Below are 26,928 nucleotides of genomic sequence, written 5' to 3'. Positions count from 1 at the left end.
GGATGTTGGGGAGGGGTGATGTTGGGGAGGGGGTGATGTTGGGGAGGGGTGATGTTGGGGAGGGGTTGATGTTGGGGAGGGGTGATGTTGGGGGGGTGGGGAGTGTGTGTGACCCTGTCTCTGACTCTCCGCTGTTTCCACAGGCTACAGGGGAACCAGTTGACGGGAGCGTGTACACAGGGCCTCAGTAAGATGATTCTCGCTCTGTCCAACCTGTCCTGGATGATTCTCGATCATAACCAACTGGGCGATATTGGGATCCACAACCTCTGCACCGGAATCCGGTCCAGCCATCTCCGCAGACTGGGGTGAGGAGGATGAACTGTCCATCTCCGACCCTTCCCCATCACTCCCTCAGCCACTCTCCCTCCTGTGTCACTCCCTCACTCCACTGCCTCGCTCCCTCACCCCGTCTCTCTCCCTCACCCCACGATCTCACTCTCTCTCTCCCTCACCCCACTGTCTCACTCCATCTCTCCCTCGCTCCCTCATCCTGCCCTCACTCCCTCTCTCCCTCACCCCCTCACCCCGTCTCTTTCCCTCTCTCCCTCACCCCACTGTCTCACTCCCTCTCTCCCTCACTCTAGTTATGAAGCGGAGGTTGATCCCTCCTTTGAGAACTCACACCGAATCACCCAAAGAAGAATGCCGGAACATTCTGGGCCATCTCTGTTGATTCTTCTGTCGGGAACTTCTGTCTTCTTTGGTACCTTTGCTATCGAGATGGCGCTTTCTCTAAGACACAGATGAGACTGAGAGAGCCAGCGATTCTCTGACCCTGGGAGTTGTGAGCTGTTAGCTCCGGCAGGCGGCAGTTGCTCTCTCTCTGTCCCACTGCCCCCTTCTTTTATACAATATTTCCCACAACAGAACAAAGAACAAAGAACAGTACAGCACAGGAAACAGGCCCTTCGGCCCTCCAAGCCTGTGCCGCTCCTTGGTCCAACTAGACCAATCGTTTGTATCCCTCCATTCCCAGGCTGCTCATGTGACTATCCAGGTAAGTCTTAAACGATGTCAGCGTGCCTGCCTCCACCACCCTACTTGGCAGCGCATTCCAGGCCCCCACCACCCTCTGTGTAAAAAACGTCCCTCTGATGTCTGAGTTATACTTCGCCCCTCTCAGCTTGAGCCCGTGACCCCTCGTGATCGTCACCTCCGACCTGGGAAAAAGCTTCCCACTGTTCACCCTATCTATACCCTTCATAATCTTGTATACCTCAATTAGATCTCCCCTCATTCTCCGTCTTTCCAAGGAGAACAACCTCAGTCTACCCAATCTCTCCTCATAGCTAAGACCCTCCATACCAGGCAACATCCTGGTAAACCTTCTCTGCACTCTCTCCAATGCCTCCACGTCCTTCTGGTAGTGCGGCGACCAGAACTGGACGCAGTACTCCAAATGCGGCCTAACCAGCGTTCTATACAGCTGCATCATCAGACTCCAGCTTTTATACTCTATACCCCGTCCTATAAAGGCAAGCATACCATATGCCTTCTTCACCACCTTCTCCACCTGTGTTGCCACCTTCAAGGATTTGTGGACTTGCACACCTAGGTCCCTCTGTGTTTCTATACTCCTGATGACTCTGCCATTTATTGCATAACTCCTCCCTACATTATTTCTTCCAAAATGCATCACTTCGCATTTATCCGGATTAAATTCCATCTGCCACCTCTCCGCCCAATTTTCCAGCCTATCTATATCCTGCTGTATTGCCCGACAATGCTCTTCGCTATCCGCAATTCCAGCCATCTTCGTGTCATCCGCAAACTTGCTGATTACACCAGTTACACCTTCTTCCAAATCATTTATATATATCACAAATAGCAGAGGTCCCAGTACAGAGCCCTGCGGAACACCACTGGTCACAGACCTCCAGCCGGAAAAAGACCCTTCGACCACTACCCTCTGTCTCCTATGGCCAAGCCAGTTCTCCACCCATCGAGCCACTTCTCCTTGTATCCCATGAGCCTTAACCTTCTTAACCAACCTGCCATGTGGGACTTTGTCAAATTCAGGATTGATCCTCGGTTGTCAAAACCATCAGATTTAAATTTAATAGGTTCTTGGTATCCAAGTGCCCGATTCAAATTGATTGGCTAAATTCAAAAGCCTGTTGTCGTGGTAACACTGCTGCTTGGCCTCTCGATAATAATGTTTCAGTCTGGGCTCTCTGTGTACTTGCATTTTAAATCTCCCAGCACAGAAAAAGCCCCACCTTTTAACATACAATTTTTACAAACACCAAATTCTAACTGCCCCCCTCCCAATCTACTCTCCCCAACCTCACAACACCTCCCCGCCTTGAGACAAAAATGAGCCATCGCGTTGAAAAGTTGGCTTCATTTTTTAAAAAATCTTAACTTCATTATATTACTAAAGTAAAGTTAAAAGTTTAACTTTACTTTCGTAATATAATGAAGGTTTAAAAAAAAACCTGAACTATATTACTAGATCCATAGCTCAATCTAGAGCTTCACATCTTATACAAATTCTATTTATATATAACTACCATTTCTATCTGATCTGAACATTTTTCTGTTAAACACGCGATAAAGCATCGTGACAATAGTTTCACAACCCGCAACTTGCACAATCTGTAACTTGAATGCTTGTAACATAACTCCAATGAAATAGTCTGGCGTTCTTGTCCTTAAATCTTTCCAGAAGTGTCAAAGGATTGTGATCGCTATACGCACTGAAGCACTGTTTGTAATGTAAACCTTAAAATGATGTCAGGCCTTGACCAGACTCAATAACTCCTTTTCAATGGTTGAATGTTTTTTTTTCTGGTGGATATTGAGATTTGTGAAAAGTAACCGATTGGCCATTCAATTCCTCAGTCATCCTCCTGTAACAACACAGCTCCAACCCAGACTTGGCCAGCGTCAATGGCGACTTTAAAGGATTTCAAAAACTTTGGCGTGGCTAAAACGGGTGCGGTGGTTAACACTGCTTTCAAATCCTCAAATGCCTCCTGGGCACGGCTCTTTCCACCAAAACGTGGTCTTTTTTCAACAAATCCGTCAATGGTGCCACTGCGCGACTAAAACTTGGTGCAACTTCCCTGCAGAATCCACTCAATCCCAAAAATCATAGCACTTCCTTCTTCGAGGATGGTTTGGAAGTTCCTCGATGGTCTTCGTCTTCACGTTTATCGCTGTCATCCATCCGTATCTGATGTTGTGTCTAAGGATGTCACTCCACCTTCGCAAATTCTGTCTTGACCAAGTTTCTGACCAACTTTACCCTCTGTAGTCTCTGGAAGAGCTCCGCCAAATGCTTTCCACGAATGGGTAAAGATCACTCGTCATCTTTGTCGACGGCACAATTAGCCAATCCTGCCACAACTCTGTTCATAAGCCTTTGGAAAGTGGCTGGTGCATTTCCCATCCCAAAGGACATGACTTTAAATTGATACAGCCCATTTGGAGTTACAAAAGCAGAAACTCCTTTTGCTCACTCCAACAATGGTACTTGCCAATAACCGTGAAGTCAGTCCAACTTTATGATGTAAGTGGCTTGTCTGACCTTTTCCACACAATCCTCGAGCCTTGGAATTGGGTATGAATCAGATTTAGCCACAACGTTGACCTTCCGATATTCTACGCAGAATCGTTGAATACCATCAGGTTTGGGGACCAATGCGATCGGCGAACTCCACTCACTTTGACTTGGCTCCATGATGACATCTTGTAGCATCACTTCCACTTCCTTCTGAATCTTCGCTGCTCTGAGAGGATTAAGCCGATAGGGGTGTTGTTTTATTGGAACAGCATTCTCTACGTCAACTTCAAGTACGATATCATGAGTCCTCCCCATTCTATTTCTACACAGGTCCTCATAACAATTCTTTCGGTTCAGTTCTCTGTTCCTGGGACAGATAGCTCACTACCCTAACCCATTCCTTAACAACTTCTTCATTATTCCATTTATTCTGAGGCACATCAAACTCCAAATCATCTGGATTTGATTCCTCACTCTGAGTGGCAGTAACTAATACCTGTTTCTCGGTTCCCTGTCCCTGTCATTGACCTGTTTTAGCATGGTCACATGACATACCCTATTAAAAAAATTTCTATTTACCAGATAATTCACTTGACTTCTTCTCAATCGGCTAGGATCCACTAAACCTCTCCTTGAACGGATCTCCTACCACCGGTAATAGCACCAATACTTTATCCCCACGGCAAACGTATGAATTGTAGATTTCTCATCTCGTTCTTGCTTCATTAGGACAAAGAACAAAGAAAATTACAGCACAGGAACAGGCCCTTCGGCCCCTCCAAGCCTGCACCGACCGTGCTGCCCGACTGAACTAAAACCCCCGACCCTTCCAGGGACCATATCCCTCTATTCACATCCTATTCATGTACTTGTCCCTTAAAACTCACTATTAGGTGCCACCTTCAAATGTTGTCGACTTAATTCACCCACTCTGTTTAATCTTTCTCTCACCCCAGGTACATAATCCCACGGTGAGATCTCTGACCTACCAACTTTCCCTTAATTAACTTTAAAGGTCCTCTTACTGTGTCCGAAAATCAACTCTAATGGAGCATCTCTAATCGCAGATAATATAAATGGATTCCTTTATCCCAATCAGATGGCTCGTCCTGGCAATAAGCCCTCAATATGGTCTTTAGGGTCTGAAGCCACCTTTCCAATGCTCCCTGGGATTAAGGGTGGTACGCACTCGATGTGAACTGTCTGATGCCTAAATTATCCATGACCCCCGTAAATAAAGGAAGTAATTTGGATCCTTGGTCTGACGGAATCTCCCTGGGTAAAGAAAGCAAACAAACTCCTCCACAACCTTTCTTGTCTTGGTATTCCGTAATGGAATTGCCTCTGGACACCTGCTGGACACATCCATTAGGGTTAGAAAATACTGCTTCCCACTTTTGGTTTTAGGGAGGGGGCCGACACGATCGATTGTAACCGGTGTAAAAGGTTCTTCGACTGCGGGAATTGGCACCAAAGGTGCTGGTTTTATCCCCGCCTGCGGCTTTTCCACCATCTGACACGTACGGCAAAATTCAACCACATCTTTCTCTAGTCCAGGCCAATAAAAATGCTTCTGTATCTTAGCCTGAGTCTTCCTCACTCCTAGCTGACCTCCTGCAGGTAATCCATGTGCTCCCCACAATACTTCCTCTCTGTATTCTACCGGCAACACAATCTGGTGAACTTCCGCCCATTTCCCATCTGCACTAACCTGCCAAGGTCTGCATTTCCGCCTTAAGACTTTATCCTTAAGCTATGACTGTAACACTACATTCTGCATCCTTTCCTTCTCTATGAACGGTATGCTTTGTCTGTACAGCGCGCAAGAAACAATACTTTTCACTGTATCCCAGTACACGTGACAATAATAAATCGAATAAAATCAAATAGCAGCATTCTGGAATACACTCTGATTCCTTTTCCGGCTTTGTGATATAAATCCTTTATCATCTCACCTTTCTGTTGTAACTCCATTAATCTTTCTGAACTACTCACCTCTGCCTGATCCTCTACCTGATTAGGTTTCTCCTATACCATCTCATCAAACACTGTCAGCTAACCGAACCTCAAACTCCTTCATCTTCCTCTCTTGTTCTCCCTTCCCGTTTTAATTTATGCCTGTGGAATCTTGTCAACACGCAGTCCGGAGAAATTTCAGGGTATTTTTCTTTTAACTCCTCAGGTTCCCTGCTTTCCTTTTGGCTTTTCCACTACAATGGGCATCACTCCCATGGTGATTCCAAGGATAAACTGTATTCCTGGAATAACCAAGTTTTCCATCCCTCCCACTATCACTTCCCCAGACTGGATTGGACTTTCCCGCCTGATCTTACACAGGGGAACACTACTCCTCTCTCCATTTATTCCACGGATTACCACTCTCTCTCGGGCAATATTTCAGAAGGAGTGCAAATATTTTCATCCCTTACTATTAGAGACAGACTAGCTCCCGTATCTCTCAATATTTTAACTTCTTTACCTACTCTCCCTGCTCTACCTGAGTAAACCTTTCCCACACAGGTGAAGTCTTTGAAAAGATGGGGTGCTATCTCACCATCCAGCCCATGCCTAGGCTGTGCACTCTCCTTCAGTTCCTCGACTTCTCGCGGGATTTCTTTCACTGTATTAACTAATCCCGCTGGTTGAGCATCTTTTACCACATCCCTTTTCCCCAGTGCCTTTCTTAAACCACCAGCACTGCGCCTTTGTGCGTCCCACCTTATCCCAGTGAAAACACCTGAGGTCTTTCACCTCTTTTCCACCCTCTTGGGCGACTTTTTTCACAGGTGGTAAACTGTTCCCAGTGTGATCTACTTTCTGTTTTTCATTGACGGATCTCCCTCTATCCCTCACGGAGTGAAATTGCTGCCGGAAGCTAGATTTCAATTCATCCACTAATGTGTATTCATCTGCCATCTCTGCAGCTCTTCTCGCTGTTTTAACTTTCTGTTCCTCAACATGAGTTCTTATCACTTCTGGAAGTGGGTTTTTAAACTCCTCCAGCAAAATAATATCTCTCAGGGCCTCATATGTCTTTTCTATCTTTAACACTCTCACCCATCTATCGAAGTTGCTCTGTTTAATTCTTTCAAACTCGATATAAGCCTGACCTGGTTCCTTTCTTACATTTCTGAACCGTTGTCTATATGCTTCTGGTACCAATTCGTAGGCACTCAAAACAACCTTCTTTACTTCTTCATATTGTCCTGACACCTCCTCTGACAGCGCTGCAAACACCTCAGAAGCCCTGGTCTGAATTAACATTACCCACACCTCCTCTGGCCATCTCACCTGTGTAGCCAGTTTCTCAAAGGAGATGAAAAGGGCTTCTGCGTCTTTTTCATCAAATTTTGGTAATGTTTGGTCATATTTAGAACCATAGAAAATTACAGCTCAGAAACAGGCCTTTTGGCCCTTCTTGTCTGTGCCGAACCATTTTATGCCTCGTCCCACTGACCTGCACTTGGACCATATCCCTCTCATCCATGAACCCGTCCAAGTTTTTCTTAAATGTTAAAAGTGACCCCACATTTACCACTTTATCCGGCAGCTCATTCCACACTCCCATCACTCTCTGCGTGAAGAAGCCCCCCCTAATATTCCCTTTAAACTTTTCTCCTTTCACCCTTAACCCATGCCCTCTGGTTTTTTTCTCCCCTAGCCTCAGCGGAAAAAGCCTGCTTGCATTCACTCTATCTATACCCATCAAAATCTTATACACCTCTATCAAATCTCCCCTCATTCTTCTACGCTCCAGGGAATAAAGTCCCAACCTATTCAATCTCTCCCTGGAACTCAGCTTCTCAAGTCCCAGCAACATCCTTGTGAACCTTCTCTGCACTCTTTCAATCTTATTTACATCCTTCCTGTAACTAGGTGACCAAAACTGTACACAATACTCCAAATTCGGCCTCACCAATGCCTTATATAACCTTACCATAACATTCCAACTCTTATACTCGATACTCTGATTTATAAAGGCCAATGTACCAAAGGCACTCTTTACGACCCTATCCACCTGTGACGTCACTTTTAGGGAATTCTGTACCTGTATTCCCAGGTCCCTCTGTTCAACTGCACTCTTCAGAGTCCTACCATTTACCCTGTACGTTCTTCTTTGGTTTGTCCTTCCAAAGTGCAATATCTCACACTTGTCTGCGTTAAATTCCATTTGCCATTTTTCAGCCCATTTTTCTAGTTGGTCCAAATCCCTCTGCAAGCTTTGAAAACCTTCCTCACTGTCCACTACCCCTCCAATCTTTGTATCATCAGCAAACTTGCTGATCCAATTTACCACATTATCATCCAGATCATTGATATAGATGACACATAGATGATAAATACAATTTGTATGTATCCCTACCAGGCGGTTGGCTGCGATGAGTTTGCTCACTATCACTTCTATCTTGCATTTCTAATTCTGTCATTTGAAGCCTTTCCAACTTCACCTTTTCCAACTGGATCAGTCTTTGCCTTTCCCCTGCTAGGACCTTCCTCTCTCTTTCTTCTAACTCCAGCCTTTTAACTTCACTTTCTAATTCCTCATTCGCAATTTAATTTTTTTCTAACTCCACTGCCCTTGACTGTTTCTCTGACACACCGAAATACTTGGCCTTCCTCGTTACAATATCAGCTTCCTTATTAACCCTGGTTCAACCCAATTTTAGCCTGTTTCCCAATTCTACAAGTGTCCTCCTTTTCTGTCTTTTGAAACTTTCTTGGCAAATTTGGGGAGCAGCTTCGACCCCCAGAACCTCTTCAGCAACGGCAAGAGCCACTTGGTTAACCGGTAACAAGCCACCAAAATTAAACAGATTTTCCACTTCTCTCTCACTTAAGGTTTATTTAAAGATCTAGGATTGGTCATAGCCCAGACCCCAATCTGTTATAAAGCGGAGGTGGATCCCCCACCCCCCTCCACTCTGAGAACTAACACCCAAAGAGGAATACCTGGCCCTGTAATCTGTAAAAGGTGTGTGTGAAGTGGGCTCTGCAGCACCCCCCTAGTGGTAAAATACAGAATAAATCCCCGACACTCTCTCTAAAATCAACACCTAACAATTTATTGATCTGTGAGCAAATTAACTAAACTCTTAACAACCCGAATAAACCCCTTCTAACTATTAATTATTCTCGAATAGCACAAGATTCTAATGGAAATCTGTTCCAATAAATACAATTCCCACTCATCAACACAATATAATTCAGTCACTCTCTAAATTACAACCAGGTTTTGTGTCTTCGGGAATATTCTGGGCTTCTCTGTTGATTCTTCTGTCTGGAACTTCTGTCTTCTTTGGTACCTTTGCTATTGAAATGGCGCTTTCTCTAAGACACAGATGAAGCTGTGAGAGCCAGCGATTCTCTGACCCTGGGAGTTGTGAGCTGTTAGCTCCGGCAGGCGGCAGTTGCTCTCTCTCTGTCCCACTGCCCCCTTCTCTTATTCCCATGATGACATATCAATATTTCCCACAACAGGATTGGTTCTCGGCTGTCAAAACCATCAGATTTAAATTTAATAGGTTCTTGGTATCTAAGTGCCTGATTCAAATTTGATTGGCTGAATTCAAAAGCCAGTTGTTATGGTAACACTGCTGCTTGGCCTCTCGATACTTATGTTTCAGTCTGGGCTCTCTGTGTTCTTGCATTTTAAATCTCTAAGCACAGAAAAAGCACCACCTTTAAAGGGACCGCGCGCTGCTTCCCTCCCACCCCACCCCACCGCCCCCCCCCACCCCACCACCCCCACCGCCCCCCCCACCCCACCACCCCCCCACCCCTCCCCCCCACCCCACCGCCCCCCCACTCCTCCCCCCCAGCATTTTACAATTCCACACACACCAAATCTACCTTCCTACCTCCCAATCTACAATTACTCTCCACAAACCCGCAACACTCGCCCGCCCTCACTCCCCACCCAGACTTACTCCCTCTCTAATTCTCTCGCCCTGCCTCTCTCCCCTACTCTGCCCTGTCTCACTCTCTCTCTCTCTCCCCCCGCTCTGCTCTCTCCCTCTCCGCTCTGTCTCACTCCCTCTCTCTCTCTCTCCGCTCTGTCTCACTCTCTCTCTCTCTCCCCCCGCTCTGCTCTCTCCCTCCCTCTCTCTCCCCGCTCTGTCTCACTCTCTCTCTCTCCGCTCTGTCTCACTCCCTCTCTCTCTCTCTCTGCTCTGTCTCACTCCTTCTCTCTCTCTCTCTCCATTCTGTCTCACTCCCTCTCTCCGCTCTGTCTCACTCTCTCTCTCTCTCCCCGCTATGTCTCACTCCCTCTCTCGCTCCGCTCTGTCTCGCTCCCTCCCTCTCTCTGCTCTGTCTCACTCACTCCCTCTCTCTCCCCGCTCTCTCTCCCTCCCTGCTCTGTCTCGCTCCCTCTCTCCCTCCCCGCTCTCTCTCACCCCCTCTCTCCCTCCCCGCTCTCCCTCTCCCTCCCCACTCTGTCTCACTCCCTCTCCCTCCCCGCTCTGTCTCGCTCCCTCTCTCCCTCCCCGCTCTGTCTCACTCCCTCTCTCCCGCCCCGCTCTGTCTCACTCCCTCTCTCCCTCCCCGCTCTCTCTCGCTCCCTCCCCGCTCTCTCTCACTCCCTCTCTCCCTCCCCACTGTCTCTCGCTCCCTCTCTCCCTCCCTGCTCTGTCTCGCTCCCCCTCTCCCTCCCCGCTCTCTCTCACTCCCTCTCTCCCTCCCCGCTCCGTCTCACTCCCTCTCTCCCTCCCCGCTCCGTCTCGCTCCCTTTCTCCCTCCCCGCTCTCTCTCACTCCCTCTCTCCCTCCCCGCTCTCTCTCACTCCCTCTCTCCCTCTCCGCTCTCTCTCACTCCCTCTCTCTCTCCCCGCTCTGTCTCACTCCCTCTCTCCCTCCCCGCTCTCTCTCGCTCCCTCTCTCCCTCCCCGCTCTCTCTCGCTCCCTCTCAGCTCTCTCTCTCGCTCACTTTCTCCCTCCGCGCTCCCTCTCTCCCTCCCCGCTCTCTCTCGCTCCCTCTCTCCCTCTCTCTCTCACTCTCTCTCTCCCTCCCCGCTCTCTCTCACTCCCCGCTCTCTCCCTCCCCGCTCTCTCCCTCCCCGCTCTCTCCCTCCGCGCTCCCCCTCTCCCTCCCCACTCTCTCTCGCTCCCTCTCTCCCTCCCCGCTCCCTCTCTCCCTCCCCCTGTCTGCCTCCCCGCTCTCTCTCGCTCCCTCTCTCCCTCCCTGCTCTCTCTCACTCCCTCTCTCCCTCCCCGCTCCCTCTCTCCCTCCCCGCTCCCTCTCTCCCTCCCCGCTTTGTCTCGCTCCCTCTCTCCCTCCCCGCTCTCTCTCACTTCCTCTCTCCTTCCCCGCTCCCTCTCTCCCTCCCCGCTCTCTCCCTCCCCGCTGTCTCTCGCTCCCTCTCTGCCTCACTCTGTTCTGGTGTATTCCCTCTCTCCAGGTTTGGTTTTAACAGTCTAACTGACCTTGCCAGTAATGGGTTAGTCTCTGCACTCTGTGTGAATCGCACCATCCAGTTCCTCCACCTCACCGGCAATTACTTCACTCAGCGATCTCTTTCCAGCTTCGTCACTCTCATTCGGACTTGTCAGCGCTTACGGAAGCTTTGGTGAGTCTGTCACATTCCCGACGGGAATTTCAACAGATAACAGTGGCTAACATTCCGATCGTCTCTGGCACCAACTCTGGAATTGGAGTCATGATGTCTGTGCAGATATTTCTCAGCTCATTCAAATGATGTGGGCGTCACTGCCAACTGGCAACTTAGCATGGCCAATCCACCTAACCTACACATCTTTGGACACTAAGGGGCAATTTAGCATGGCCAATCCACCGAACCCGCACATCTTTGGACACTAAGGGGCAACTTAGCATGGCCAATCCACCTAACCTACACATCTTTGGACACTAAGGGGCAACTTAGCATGGCCAATCCACCTAACCTACACATCTTTGGACACTAAGGGGCAATTTAGCACGGCCAATCCACCGAACCCGCACATCTTTGGACACTAAGGGGCAATTTAGCATGGCCAATCCACCTAACCTGCACATCTGTGGACATTAAGGGGCAATTTTGCCTGGCTAATCCCCTGACAGACACACCTTTGGACTGTGGGAGGAAACCGGAGCACCCGGAGGAAACCCACGCAGACACGGGGAGAACATGCAGACTCCGCGTAGTCACCAGTGGCCGTAATTGAGAATGGGGTACAGACCCTTTAGGACTGAGGTGTGGAGAAATTTCTTCACCCAGAGGGTGGTGAATGTGTGGAATTCACTCCCACAGAAAGCTGGGTCCCGGAGTAGGTTCCAGACAGAGATAGCTGCTTAGATTTTAATGGTTTTAAGGGTGGGAGTTTTCCATTTATCTGGCGTCTTTATTAAATAATTCACCTCACTCAATTTCCTTTCCATTTGATAAGGCTCTAAACCTTGCTTTGAACGGTTCACCTGCCACGGGGAGCAGTCCAAATACTTTATCCCCAGAAGCAAAACTACAAACATTTGATTTCCCATCCGCTTCCTGTTTCATCACACGCTGTGCCACTTTTAAATGTTGTCCAGCCAATTCACCTGCTGTACCTCCCTAACGTCTGACACAGTGTCCAGTAACGTAGGGGGCGGAATTCTCCCCAAAAAATCCAAAGTGTCCAATTTGCGGGAAAACTGGAGTAATTCACGCTGGTGTTTTTCAGACTGGAATCTCCCACACTCTGTGCACTGCAGAGGCCACTAGTGTGGATATCATTAAAAGCTCGGGGGATGGGGCCTATTCCCACCCAGGAAGCCGAAACCAGCAGGCCCCTGCGCATGCGCAGGGCCCTGAACAGTCAGCCTCCGGTTTTCTGGCCAGTAAAAGTTGGTGAGAGTCGTAGCTGACATGCCAAATTTCCTTAGTCTTCTGAGAAAGTAGAGGCGTTGGTGGGGCTTTCTTAACTATAGTGTCGGCGTGGGGGGGGACCAGGACAGGTTGTTGGTGATCTGGACACCTAGAAACTTGACGCTCTCGACCCTTTCTACTTCATCCCCGTTGATGTAGACAGGAGCATGTTCTCCTTTACGCTTCCTGAAGTCGATGACAATCTCCTTCGTTTTGTTGACATTGAGGGAGAGATACCAACTGTACCGACCGACTCAAGAACAGCTTCTTCCCTGCTGCTGTCAGACTTTTGAATGGACCGACCTCGCATTAAGTTGATCTTTCTCTACACCCCTAGCTATGACTGTAACACTACATTCTGCACTCTCTCCTTTCCTTCTCCCCTCTGTGCTCTATGAACGGTATGCTTTGTCTGTATAGCGCGCAAGAAACAATACTTTTCACTGTATGTTAATACATGTGACAATAAATCAAACCAAGAATATAATGGAACATGACTCCTCTCACCCTGAATTCCACACATTGCCACCATTTCTGGCAATGCCCCTCCCAAACTACACAGCTCCTCATCCCTTGACTATCAAAGACTGACTTGCTCCCGTATCTCGGAAAATTTTAACTCCCTTACCTACACCTCCTGGTACACACGACTAAACTTTATCCACACAAGTAAATCCTTTGAAGAGATCTGGCACCTTCTTATCAGTGAACTCCTGGCTGGGCTGTTCCTTCCTTTGTACCACCGTCGCTTCCATTGGACTTCCCTTTACCACAAACCTCACTGGCTTATCCTGTTTTACCGCGTCAGCTTTCCCAGTGCTTTTCTTAAACCCCCAACACCGTGACTTAGAGGGCATAGGTTTATGGTGGGAGGGGAGAGATCCAAAAGTGTCCAGAGGGGCAATTTTTTCACACTGTGCTCTATGAACGGTATGCTTTGTCTGTATATCGCGCAAGAAACAATACTTTTCACTGTATCCCAATACATCTGACAATAAATCAAACCAAGAATATAATGGAACACGACTCCTCTCACCCTGAATTCCACAGAGGGTGGTGAGTGTCTGGAACGAGCTGCCAGAGGCAGTAGTAGAGGTGGGTACAACGTTGTCTTTTAAAAAGCGTTTAGATAGTTACATGGGTACGATGGGTATAGAGGGATACGGGCCAAATGGGGGGCAATTGGGATTAGCTTAGTGGTTTAAAAAAAAAGGGGCGGCATGGACAAGTTGGGCCGAAGGGCCTGTTTCCATGCTGTAAACCTCTATGACTCTCAGTTAGAAACTCCAAACTGTTCTATGGAGCCCGCCTGAATCATAATTTATGCATTTTGAACGTGGCGAGGATAAGCATGAGATGTTCCACTTCAGGTATTTTTTTTTTTAGAAATTATAGAAACCCTACAGTACAGAAGGAGGCCATTCGGCCCATCGAGTCTGCACCGACACATGAAAGGCCCTGACCTGCCCACCTAATCCCAGTTACCAGCACTTGGCCCATTGCCCTGAATGTTCCGACGCGCCAAGTGCTGATCCAGATACTTTTTAAAGGATGTGAGGCATCCCGCCTCCACCACCCTCCCAGGCAGCGCATTCCACACCCTCACCACCCTCTGGGGAAAAAAGCTTTCCCTCACATCCCCCCTAAACCTCCCCCCGCTCACCTTGAACCCGTGTCCCCCTCGTGACTGACCCTTCAACTCAGCTGCTCCCTATCCACTCTGTCCGTGTCCCTCATAATCTTCAACACCTCGATCAGGTCACCCCTCAGTCTTCTCTGCTCCAGAGAAAACAACCCAAGCCTCTCCAACCTCTCTTCATAACTTAAACACTCCGTCCCAGGCAGCGTCCTGGGGAATCTCCTCTGCACCCCCTCCAGTCCAATCACATCCTCCCTATAATGTGGTGACCAGAACTGCACCCAGTGCTCCAGCTGTGACCTCACCAAAGTTCGATACAACTCCAACAGGACGTCCCCTGCTTCTGTAATCTACACCCCGATTGATAAAGGCCAGTGTGAATATGCCTTTCTCACCACCCTATTTACCTGCCTTTCCACCTTCAGAGATCTGTGGACAGAAGACCCTTCCACAGGTTTGACACGGCAAATACCAGGTGCTCACGTGGTACTGGCCTGGGGGCCATTGGACGAAGTCTGCAGTTCTCTGGATAGACGCAAAACAATTTGCAGCCAGAGCAGCTTCCCAAAACACCAGGGACTCTCGGCAAGTCACCAACAGCCCATTCCCCCCCTCCAGAAAGGCAAGACCTTGCTTTCAGATCACCAGCAGAACTTCCAAAACCAGGGACAGGGAGAGAGAGAGACATCTCAGCTTGATGTCCCTTCTAAAATGCAAACCTGCAGCTCCAAACTGAAAATGAAACAAAAGCCCTCCCGTCACCTGACCTGCCAGGTTTTCTCCCAACAATGAAGAGTCATAACTATCCCGGTGAAAAGAAACTAACCCCTGTTTAAGCTGCAATGAAAGTACTTCTCCAGTCAAGGCCATGACGTAATGACATGGAGTCACAGAGATTTACAGCATGGAAACAGGCCCTTCAGCCCAACTTGTCCATGCCGCCCCTTTTTTTTTAAACCCCTAAGCTAATCTCAATTGCCCGCAATTGGCCCATATCCCTCTATACCCATCGTACCCATGTAACTGTCTAAACGCTTTTTAAAAGACAAAATTGTACCCGCCTCTACTACTGCCTCTGGCAGCTCGTTCCAGACACTCACCCCCCTCTGTGTGAAAGAATTGCCCCTCTGGACCCTTTTGTATCTCTCCCCTCTCACCTTAAACCTATGCCCTCCACTTTTAGACTCCCCTACCTTTGGGAAAAGATGTTGACTATCTAGCTGATCTATGCCCCTCATTATTTTATAGACCTCTATAAGGTCACCCCTCAGCCTCCTACGCTCCAGAGAAAAAAGTCCCAGTCTATCCAGCCGCTCCTTATAACTCGATCCATCAAGTCCCGGTAGCATCCTCGTAAATCTTTTCTGCACTCTTTCTAGTTTAATAATATCCTTTCTAGAATACGGTGACCAGAACTGTACACAGTATTCCAAGTGTGGCCTTACCAATGTCTTGTACAACTTCAACAAGACGTCCCAACTCCTGTATTCAATGTTCTGACCGATGAAACCAAGCATGCCGAATGCCTTCTTCACCACTCTGTCCACCTGTAACTCCACTTTCAAGGAGCTATGAACATGTACCCCTAGATCTCTTTGTTCTGTAACTCTCCCCAGTGTCCTACCATTAACTGAGTAAGTCCTGCCCTGGTTCAATCTACCAAAATGCATCACCTCGCATTTGTCTAAATTAAACTCCATCTGCCATTCGTCAGCCCACTGGCCCAATTGATCAAGATCCCGTTGCAATTGGAGATAACTTTCCTCACTGTCCACTATGCCACCAATCTTGGTGTCATCTGCAAACTTACTAACCATATCTGCTCAGCTAAGGCTGTGAGCTGAGAAACACTGCCCGTGAGAGCCGCAGAGACCATGATTAAAAAAAAACACTTCTTAAACTAACGTCACAAGTGGTAGTGGGAGAGAGCGGGGAGGGTGATGGAGCGATCGAGGATCAGCCAGGATGTTAAAGGGGGCAGCAGCTCAGAAGGGGCCGAATGGCCGACTCGTGCCCGAGTGACTCGGATGTGAGGTGGGGACGGCGGGGGTTGTGCTCAGGCTCTAACTTGTCCCTCTTGCTCCGTGTCTCGCAGGCTGGGGAGGAATCCGCTCAGTGCCGAGGATAAGCAAGTACTCCAGGCTGAACAGGCCAATCGGCCCAGCCTCAAGCTGATGCTGTAACGGAGACGGAGAGGAGAACTCGGCTGAAGGGTTTGTTTCAACGTTACGTCCGCTTTCGACCCCCTCCCTCTCTCCCCTCCCCCCATCCCTCTCTCCCCGTCCCTCTCCCCCCCATCCCTCTCCCCCCTCAGCAAGTGTTTCTGTATCCGAGTTGAATTTGAATAAAGCCTTGGGTTGTGACAAGTCTCTCTGCGAGTTCTCTCCATCTACTCCCCCACCATCACCCCCTCTTCTCCCATCGACGCCCCTCCATCATCACCATCTCGTTCCATCCCTGTCTCCCTCATTCCCTCATTTGGGCGGCACGGTAGCACAGTGGCTAGCACTGCTGCTTCACAGCTCCAGGGTCCCGGGTTCGATTCCCGGCTCGGGTCACTGTCTGTGTGGAGTTTGCCCATTCTCCCCGTGTCTGCGTGGGTTTCCTCCGGGTGCTCCGGTTTCCTCCCACAGTCCAAAGATGTGCGGGTTAGGTTGATTGGCCATGCTAAAATTGCCCCTTAGTGTCCTGAGATGTGTAGGTTAGAGGGATTAGTGGGTAAATATGTAGGGATATGGGGGTAGGGCCTGGGTGGGATTGTGGTCGATGCAGACTCGATGGGCCGAATGGCCTCTTTCTGTACTGTAGGGTTTCTATGATTCTATGATTCCTTTATCCAGCTTCCCCTCGTCCCAATACGTAGACCGGAACTGTGCACGGTGCTCCCAGTGTGGTCTAACCGAGGGATAGGGAGACTGGAACTGTGCACGGTGCTCCCAGTGTGGGTCTAACCGAGGAATACGGAGACTGGAACTGTGCACGGTGCTCCCAGTGTGGGTCTCACCGAGGGATACGGAGACTGGAACTGTGCACGGTGCTCCCAGTGTGGGTCTCACCGAGGGATACGGAGACTGGAACTGTGCACGGTGCTCCGAGTGTTGTCTAACCGAGGGATACGGAAACTGGAACTGTGCACGGTGCTCCCAGTGTGGTCTAACCGAGGGATACGGAGACTGGAACTGTGCACAGTGCTCCCAGTGTGGGTCTAACCGAGGGATACCGAGACTGGAACTGTGCACAGTGCTCCCAGTGTGGGTCTAACCGAGGGATACGTAGACCAGAACTGTGCACAGTGCTCCCAGTGTGGGTCTAACCGAGGGATACGGAGACCGGAACTGTGCACGGTGCTCCCAGTGTGGATCTAACTGAGGGATATGGAGACTGGAACTGTGCACAGTGCTCCCAGTGTGGGTCTAACCGAGGGATATGGAGACTGGGACTGTGCACGGTGCTCCCAGTGTGGGTCTAATCGAGGGATATGGAGACTGGAACTGTGCACGGTGCTCCCAGTGTGGGTCTAATCGAGGGATATGGAGACTGGAACAGTGCACGGTGCTCCGAGTGTGGGTCTAACCGAGGGATATGGAGACTGGAACTGTGCACAGTGCTCCCAGTGTGGGTCTAACCGAGGGATATGGAGACTGGAACTGTGCACGGTGCTCCGAGTGTGAGTCTAACCGAGGGATATGGAGACTGGAACTGTGTACAGTGCTCCGAGTGTGGGTCTAACCGAGGGATACGGAGACCGGAACTGTGCACGGTGCTCCCAGTGTGGATCTAACTGAGGGATATGGAGACTGGAACTGTGTACAGTGCTCCCAGTGTGGGTCTAACCGAGGGATATGGAGACTGGAACTGTGCACAGTGCTCCCAGTGTGGGTCTAACCGAGGGATATGGAGACTGGAACTGTGCACGGTGCTCCCAGTGTGGGTCTAACCGAGGGATACGGAGACTGGAACTGTGCACGGTGCTCCCAGTGTGGGTCTAACCGAGGGATACGGAGACTGGAACTGTGCACGGTGCCCCGAGTGTGGGTCTAACCGAGGGATATGGAGACCGGAACTGTGCACTCGCTGAACAGGATTACCTGATCCATGTCAGAGAGTCTGGAGTGGGGCCAAGAGGAAGGCAGTTCAGCCCATCTACCCCCATGCAGCACATCCCCCCCGCCCACCCCACTCCCCCTCCTCACCCCCAGAGTGATCCAGTCGATTCCATCTCCCCGGTAACCGTGGACCCGTTCAGAACTACTTTCCGATCCCCTTTCAAAAACCGATTCGGTTTCAGCCACGGTCTGTCTCTGCACAAACTCTCCCTCACCCCCAGATCAGGCTGCACCCCCCCCCCCTTCCCCCCTCCCATTCCCCCCCCCACCCTCCATTTCAGCCGGGGCCGTGAATCTGGGTCTCCAATGTCCCTGGGGGAGAGAGGGAGGGGAGGGGAGAGGGAGGGGGACGTCTCCCCGAGGCGGCTGTGTCCGAAGCTGTTCGAATCAAGGCGTCATGGTTAGGGGTACGGAGAGAGAGGGAAGGTGGAGAATCCAGTGGGGCCGAGAGAGAGAAGGAGAAAGGAGAGGGAGGGGGGGAGGAGGAGTGCCGAACTGTCAGAGGGTCAGTGCTGAGGGAGTGCCGCACTGTCAGAGTGTCAGTGCTGAGGGAGTGCCGCACTGTCAGAGGGTCAGTGCTGAGGGAGTGCCGCACTGTCAGAGGGTCAGTGCTGAGGGAGTGCCGCACTGTCAGAGGATCAGTGCTGAGGGAGTGCCGCACTGTCAGAGGGCCAGTGCTGAGGGAGTGCCGAACTGTCAGAGGGTCAGTGCTGAGGGAGTGCTGCACTGTCAGAGGTTCAGTGCTGAGGGAGTGCCGCACTGTCAGAGGTTCAGTGCTGAGGGAGTGCCGCACTGTCAGAGGTTCAGTGCTGAGGGAGTGCCGCACTGTCAGAGGGTCAGTGCTGAGGGAGTGCCGCACTGTCAGAGGGTCAGTACTGAGGGAGTGCCGCACTGTCAGAGGGTCAGTGCTGAGGGAGTGCCGCACTGTCAGAGGGTCAGTGCTGAGGGAGTGCCGCACTGTCAGAGGGCCAGTGCTGAGGGAGTGCCGAACTGTCAGAGGGTCAGTGCTGAGGGAGTGCCGCACTGTCAGAGGGCCAGTGCTGAGGGAGTGCCGAACTGTCAGAGGGTCAGTGCTGAGGGAGTGCTGCAGTGTCAGAGGTTCAGTGCTGAGGGAGTGCCGCACTGTCAGAGGTTCAGTGCTGAGGGAGTGCCGCACTGTCAGAGGTTCAGTGCTGAGGGAGTGCCGCACTGTCAGAGGGTCAGTGCTGAGGGAGTGCCGCACTGTCAGAGGGTCAGTACTGAGGGAGTGCCGCACTGTCAGAGGGTCAGTGCTGAGGGAGTGCCGCACTGTCAGAGGGTCAGTGCTGAGGGAGTGCCACACTGTCAGAGGTTCAGTGCTGAGGGAGTCCCGCACTGTCAGAGGTTCAGTGCTGAGGGAGTGCCGCACTGTCAGAGGGTCAGTGCTGAGGGAGTGCCGCACTGTCAGAGGTTCAGTGCTGAGGGAGTGCCGCACTGTCAGAGGTTCAGTGCTGAGGGAGTGCCGCACTGTCAGAGGTTCAGTGCTGAGGGAGTGCCGCACTGTCAGAGGGTCAGTGCTGAGGGAGTGCCGCACTGTCAGAGGGTCAGTGCTGAGGGAGTGCCGCACTGTCAGAGGGTCAGTGCTGAGGGAGTGCCGCACTGTCAGAGGGTCAGTGCTGAGGGAGTGCCGCACTGTCAGAGGGTCAGTACTGAGGGAGTGCCGCACTGTCAGAGGTTCAGTGCTGAGGGAGTGTCGCTGACATCTTCGTTGATGTACGAAGATTGGACGATGTAGAAAGGGTCGAGACATTCAAGTTTTTAGGTGTCCAGATCACCAACAACCTGTCCTGGTCCCCCCCACGCCGACACTATAGTTAAGAAAGCCCCACCAACACCTCGACTTTCTCAGGAGACTGAGGAAATTTGTCATGTCAGCTACGACTCTCACCAACTTTTACAGATGCCCCATAGAAAGCATTCTTTCTGGTTGTATCACAGCTTGGTCTGGGCTCCTGCTCTGCCCAAGACCGCAAGGAACTAGAAAGGGTCGTGAATGTAGCCCAATCCATCACTCAAACCAGCCTCCCATCCATTGACTCTGTCTACACTTCCCGCTGCCTCGGGGAAAAGCAGCCAGCATAATTACGGACCCCACGCACCCCGGACATTCTCTCTTCCACCTTCTTCCATCGGGAAAAAGATACAAAAGTCTGAGGTCACGAACCAACCGACTCAAGAACAGCTTCTTCCCTGCTGCTGTCAGACTTTTGAATGGACCGACCTCGCATTAAGTTGATCTTTCTCTACACCCGAGCTATGACTGTAACACTACATTCTGCACTCTCTCCTTTCCTTCTCTATGAACGGTATGCTGTGTCTGTATAGCGCGCAAGAAACAATATTTTTCCCTGTATGTTAATAAGTAATAAATCAAATCAAATGTAGACTGGGGCATGTTCTCTCTTACACTTCCTGAAGTCGATGACAATTGTTCAGTGACCCGGGGGAAGAAGCATCCGGAATTCTCCGGACCAGCGAAATCCCATGATGTCCGTGGGTAGAATGCAGTTGGCTGAGGTGTCTGGCTATTGTTCATGGTGAGTGATTGGGTCATAACTATCGGGGAGGCGAGAGGAGCAGACTTGAGAAAGGTATCATTGTCTTGACTGAGCTCTTGTAACCTCTGGGTTACATTGGAAAGCTCCAAGCCTTCTCTTCTCGAGAGGCACTGACCGGCCCGATGCTAACGCTTCCCTTCCGTTGCTGGTCAAATGAAGCTCCCTCCTTAACCGGGGCTCTGTCTCCCTGAGTCTTTGTGTTCAGTGATGTTTTTGTTGGTCCCCAGTATCTGTACAAAAACACACAAGAATCCAAACTCCCTACCATTCAACTCAGTCTGTCCACAAAACAGGTTCAAAATTGGTTCAAATTCCACCCCGTGACAATAACCTGACCCAGCTGGGACAGGGTGAGGTCACACTATACTGTCACAAAGGGTCACCCTGGCTGATCTCCCCCCTCTTTAACCCAGGGGTCACTGGACAGGGATCATAGAACATAGAACATAGAACATTACAGCGCAGAACAGGCCCTTCGGCCCACGATGTTGCACCGACCAGTTAAGAAAAAAAAACTGTGACCCTCCAACCTAAACCAATTTCTTTTCGTCCATGAACCTATCTACGGATCTCTTAAACGCCCCCAAACTAGGCGCATTTACTACTGATGCTGGCAGGGCATTCCAATCCCTCACCACCCTCTGGGTAAAGAACCTACCCCTGACATCGGTTCTATAACTACCCCCCCTCAATTTAAAGCCATGCCCCCTCGTGCTGGATTTCTCCATCAGAGGAAAAAGGCTATCACTATCCACCCTATCTAAACCTCTAATCATCTTATATGTTTCAATAAGATCCCCTCTTAGCCGCCGCCTTTCCAGCGAAAACAATCCCAAATCCCTCAGCCTCTCCTCATAGGATCTCCCCTCCATACCAGGCAACATCCTGGTAAACCTCCTCTGCACCCTCTCCAAAGCCTCCACATCCTTCCTGTAATGAGGAGCAGGAACCCTGGCTGATTTCCACTCTCTCTCTAACCCAGGGATCACTGGACAGGGATCGGGAGCAGGAACCCTGGCTGATTTCCCCTCTCTCTCTCTCTAACCCAGGGATCACTGGACAGTGATCAGGAGCAGGAACCCTGGCTGATTTCCTCTCTCTCTCTCTAACCCAGGGGTCACTGGACAGGGATCAGGAGCAGGAACCCTGGCTGATTTCCCCTCTCTCTCTCTCTAACCCAGGGGTCACTGGACAGGGATCAGGAGCAGGAACCCTGGCTGATTTCCCCCCTCTCTCTCTCTAACCCAGGGATCACTGGACAGGGATCGGGAGCAGGAACCCTGGCTGATTTCCTCTCTCTCTCTAACCCAGGGATCACTGGACAGTGATCAGGAGCAGGAACCCTGGCTGATTTCCTCTCTCTCTCTCTAACCCAGGGGTCACTGGACAGGGATCAGGAGCAGGAACCCTGGCTGATTTCCCCTCTCTCTCTCTAACCCAGGGGTCACTGGACAGTGATCAGGAGCAGGAACCCTGGCTGATTTCCCCTCTCTCTAACCCAGGTATCACTGGACAGTGATCAGGAGCAGGAACCCTGGCTGATTTCCCCTCTCTCTCTCTCTAACCCAGGGGTCACTGGACAGGGATCGGGAGCAGGAACCCTGGCTGATTTCCCCTCTCTCTCACCCAGGGATCACTGGACAGGGATCAGGAGCAGGAATCCTGGCTGATTTCCCCTCTCTCTCACCCAGGGATCACTGGACAGGGATCAGGAGCAGGATCCCTGGCTGATTCCCCCTCTCTCTCTAACCTAGGGGTCACTGGACAGGGATCAGGAGCAGGAACCCTGGCTGATTTCCCCTCTCTCTCTAACCCAGGGATCACTGGACAGGGATCAGGAGCAGGATCCCTGGCTGATTCCCCCTCTCTCTCTAACCCAGGGATCACTGGACAGGGATCAGGAGCAGGATCCCTGGCTGATTCCCCCTCTCTCTCTAACCCAGGGATCACTGGACAGTGATCAGGAGCAGGAACCCTGGCTGATTTCCCCTCTCTCTCTCTCTAACCCAGGGATCACTGGACAGGGATCAGGAGCAGGAACCCTGGCTGATTTCCCCTCTCTCTCTCTCTAACCCAGGGATCACTGGACAGGGATCAGGAGCAGGAACCCTGGCTGATTTCCTCTCTCTCTCTCTAACCCAGGGATCACTGGACAGGGATCAGGAGCAGGAACCCTGGCTGATTCCCCCTCTCTCTCTAACCCAGGGATCACTGGACAGGGATCAGGAGCAGGATCCCTGGCTGATTCCCCCTCTCTCTCTAACCCAGGGATCACTGGACAGGGATCAGGAGCAGGATCCCTGGCTGATTCCCCCTCTCTCTCTAACCCAGGGATCACTGGACAGGGATCAGGAGCAGGAACCCTGGCTGATTTCCTCTCTCTCTCTCTCTCTAACCCAGGGATCACTGGACAGGGATCAGGAGCAGGAACCCTGGCTGATTTCCCCTCTCTCTCTCTAACCCAGGGATCACTGGACAGGGATCAGGAGCAGGAACCCTGGCTGATTTCCTCTCTCTCTCTAACCCAGGGATCACTGGACATGGATCAGGAGCAGGAACCCTGGCTGATTTCCCCTCTCTCTCTAACCCAGGGATCACTGGACAGTGATCAGGAGCAGGAACCCTGGCTGATTTCCCCTCTCTCTCTCTCTCTCTAACCCAGGGATCACTGGACAGTGATCGGGAGCAGGAACCCTGGCTGATTTCCCCTCTCTCTCTAACCCAGGGATCACTGGACAGGGATCAGGAGCAGGAACCCTGGCTGATTTCCCCTCTCTCTCTAACCCAGGGATCACTGGACAGGGATCAGGAGCAGGAACCCTGGCTGATTTCCCCTCTCTCTCTAACCCAGGGATCACTGGACAGGGATCAGGAGCAGGAACACTGGCTGATTTCCTCTCTCTCTCTCTCTAACCCAGGGGTCACTGGACAGGGATCAGGAGCAGGATCCCTGGCTGATTTCCCCTCTCTCTCTAACCCAGGGATCACTGGACAGTGATCGGGAGCAGGAACACTGGCTGATTTCCTCTCTCTCTCTCTCTAACCCAGGGGTCACTGGACAGGGATCAGGAGCAGGATCCCTGGCTGATTTCCCCTCTCTCTCTAACCCAGGGATCACTGGACAGTGATCAGGAGCAGGAACCCTGGCTGATTTCCCCTCTCTCTCTCTCTAACCCAGGGGTCACTGGACAGGGATCAGGAGCAGGAACCCTGGCTGATTTCCCCTCTCTCTCTCTAACCCAGGGATCACTGGACAGGGATCAGGAGCAGGAACCCTGGCTGATTTCCCCTCTCTCTCTCTCTAACCCAGGGATCACTGGACAGGGATCAGGAGCAGGAACCCTGGCTGATTCCCCCTCTCTCTCTCTAACCCAGGGATCACTGGACAGGGATCGGGAGCAGGAACCCTGGCTGATTTCCCCTCTCTCTCTCTCTAACCCAGGGATCACTGGACAGGGATCAGGAGCAGGAACCCTGGCTGATTCCCCCTCTCTCTCTCTCACCCAGGGATCACTGGACAGGGATCAGGAGCAGGAACCCTGGCTGATTTCCCCTCTCTCTCTCTCTCTAACCCAGGGGTCACTGGACAGTGATCAGGAGCAGGAACCCTGGCTGATTTCCCCTCTCTCTCACCCAGGGATCACTGGACAGGGATCAGGAGCAGGAATCCTGGCTGATTTCCCCTCTCTCTCTAACCCAGGGGTCACTGGACAGGGATCAGGAGCAGGAACCCTGGCTGATTTCCCCTCTCTCTCACCCAGGGATCACTGGACAGGGATCAGGAGCAGGATCCCTGGCTGATTCCCCCTCTCTCTCTAACCTAGGGGTCACTGGACAGGGATCAGGAACAGGAACCCTGGCTGATTTCCCCTCTCTCTCTCTAACCCAGGGATCACTGGACAGTGATCAGGAGCAGGAACCCTGGCTGATTTCCCCTCTCTCTCTCTCTAACCCAGGGGTCACTGGACAGTGATCAGGAACAGGAACCCTGGCTGATTTCCCCTCTCTCTCTAACCCAGGGATCACTGGACAGGGATCAGGAGCAGGAACCCTGGCTGATTTCCCCTCTCTCTCTAACCCAGGGATCACTGGACAGGGATCAGGAGCAGGAACCCTGGCTGATTTCCCCTCTCTCTCTAACCCTGGGGTCACTGGACAGGGATCAGGAGCAGGAACCCTGGCTGATTTCCTCTCTCTCTCTCTAACCCAGGGATCACTGGACAGTGATCAGGAGCAGGAACCCTGGCTGATTTCCCCTCTCTCTCTAACCCTGGGGTCACTGGACAGGGATCAGGAGCAGGAACCCTGGCTGATTTCCCCTCTCTCTCTAACCCAGGAATCAGGAGCAGGAACCCTCTCTCTAACCCGGGGGTTACTGATGTGGAAATGTGATCGCAGACAGTGAGAGTTTGCACTCAGTGTTTTGATGGTCAGTTTAGCCGCTCCCCTGCCTTTGTGAAGTATAGTGTAACCTCACCCTGTCCCAGATAGGTCAGCTCAATGTCACGGGACAAAATCTCAACCAATTCAAAGCACATTTGCATTGGAAAGACACAGTTGGATGGTGCAGACTTCGGATCGATGGATGATTTACCAGCTGATGTGACAGAGACAGAAAGTGAGTAAATACTGTTTCATCTTGTATCGTCGTAGGAGGCCATTCAGCCCCTTCTCCAGCCCGTTACACAGGAACATTCTGCACCCTTTCCTTATTAGCACTAACCCTCTGACAGTGCAGCACTCCCTCAGCACTGACCGTCTGACAGTGCGGCACTCCCTCAGTACTGACCCTCTGACAGTGCGGCACTCCCTCAGCACTGACCCTCTGACAGTGCGGCACTCCCTCAGTACTGACCCTCTGACAGTGCGGCACTCCCTCAGCACTGACCCTCTGACAGTGCGGCACTCCCTCAGCACTGACCCTCTGACAGTGCGGCACTCCCTCAGTACTGACCCTCTGGCAGTGCGGCACTCCCTCAGCACTGACCCTCTGACAGTGCGGGGCTCCCTCAGTACTGACCCTCTGACAGTGCGGCACTCCCTCAGCACTGACCCTCTGACAGTGCGGCACTCCCCCAGCACTGACCCTCTGACAGTGCGGCACTCCCTCAGCACTGACCCTCTGACAGTGCGGCGCTCCCTCAGCACTGACCCTCTGACAGTGCAGCACTCCCTCAGCACTGACCCTCTGACAGTGCGGCACTCCCTCAGCACTGACCCTCTGACAGTGCGGCACTCCCTCAGCACTGACCCTCTGACAGTGCGGCACTCCCTCAGCACTGACCCTCTGACAGTGCGGCACTCCCTCAGCACTGACCCTCTGACAGTGCGGCACTCCCCCAGCACTGACCCTCTGACAGTGCGGCACTCCCTCAGCACTGACCCTCTGACAGTGCGGCACTCCCTCAGCACTGACCCTCTGACAGTGCGGCACTCCCTCAGCACTGACCCTCTGACAGTGCGGCACTCCCTCAGTACTGACCCTCTGACAGTGCGGCACTCACTCAGCACTGACCCTCTGACAGTGCGGCACTCCCCCAGCACTGACCCTCTGACAGTGCGGCACTCCCTCAGCACTGACCCTCTGACAGTGCGGCACTCCCTCAGCACTGACCCTCTGACAGTGCGGCACTCCCTCAGTACTGACCCTCTGACAGTGCGGCACTCCCTCAGCACTGACCCTCTGACAGTGCGGCACTCCCTCAGCACTGACCCTCTGACAGTGCGGCACTCCCTCACTACTGACCCTCTGACAGTGCAGCACTCCCTCAGCACTGACCCTCTGACAGTGCGGCACTCCCTCACTACTGACCCTCTGACAGTGCGGCACTCCCTCAGCACTGACCCTCTGACAGTGCGGCACTCCCTCACTACTGACCCTCTGACAGTGCAGCACTCCCTCAGCACTGACCCTCTGACAGTGCGGCACTCCCTCACTACTGACCCTCCTACAGTGCGGCACTCCCTCAGCACTGACCATCTGACAGTGCGGCACTCACTCAGCACTGACCCTCTGACAGTGCGGCACTCCCTCAGCACTGACCCTCTGACAGTGTGGCACTCCCTCAGCACTGACCCTCTGACAGTGCGGCACTCCCTCAGCACTGACCCTCTGACAGTGCGGCACTCCCTCAGCACTGACCCTCTGACAGTGCGGCACTCCCTCAGTACTGATCCTCTGACAGTGCGGCACTCCCTCAGCACTGACCCTCTGACAGTGCGGCACTCCCTCAGCACTGACCCTCTGACAGTGCGGC

At 51.8% G+C, this 26,928-nt stretch overlaps 1 protein-coding gene across 1 annotated transcript in view; it reads left to right on the top strand.

Moving 5' to 3' along the window:
- The window catches only part of LOC144488522 (NACHT, LRR and PYD domains-containing protein 3-like), a 36,469-nt gene extending 20,116 nt beyond the window's left edge, over nucleotides 1-16,353 (top strand). Inside the window, exons 4-6 of the mRNA XM_078206571.1 lie at nucleotides 144-308; nucleotides 10,908-11,075; nucleotides 16,085-16,353. Coding sequence (XP_078062697.1) covers nucleotides 144-308; nucleotides 10,908-11,075; nucleotides 16,085-16,172 — 421 coding nt within the window. The 3' untranslated portion in view covers nucleotides 16,173-16,353. The remainder of the gene's footprint in view (nucleotides 1-143; nucleotides 309-10,907; nucleotides 11,076-16,084) is intronic.
- Nucleotides 16,354-26,928: the final 10,575 nt, after the last annotated feature.

The sequence above is a fragment of the Mustelus asterias genome, unplaced genomic scaffold (assembly GCF_964213995.1).
Source record: "Mustelus asterias unplaced genomic scaffold, sMusAst1.hap1.1 HAP1_SCAFFOLD_1632, whole genome shotgun sequence".
Taxonomy (NCBI): Eukaryota; Metazoa; Chordata; class Chondrichthyes; order Carcharhiniformes; family Triakidae; genus Mustelus; species Mustelus asterias.
The sequence above is the reverse complement of the archived record's forward strand: the minus strand, read 5'-3'. Positions and strand labels throughout refer to the sequence as shown.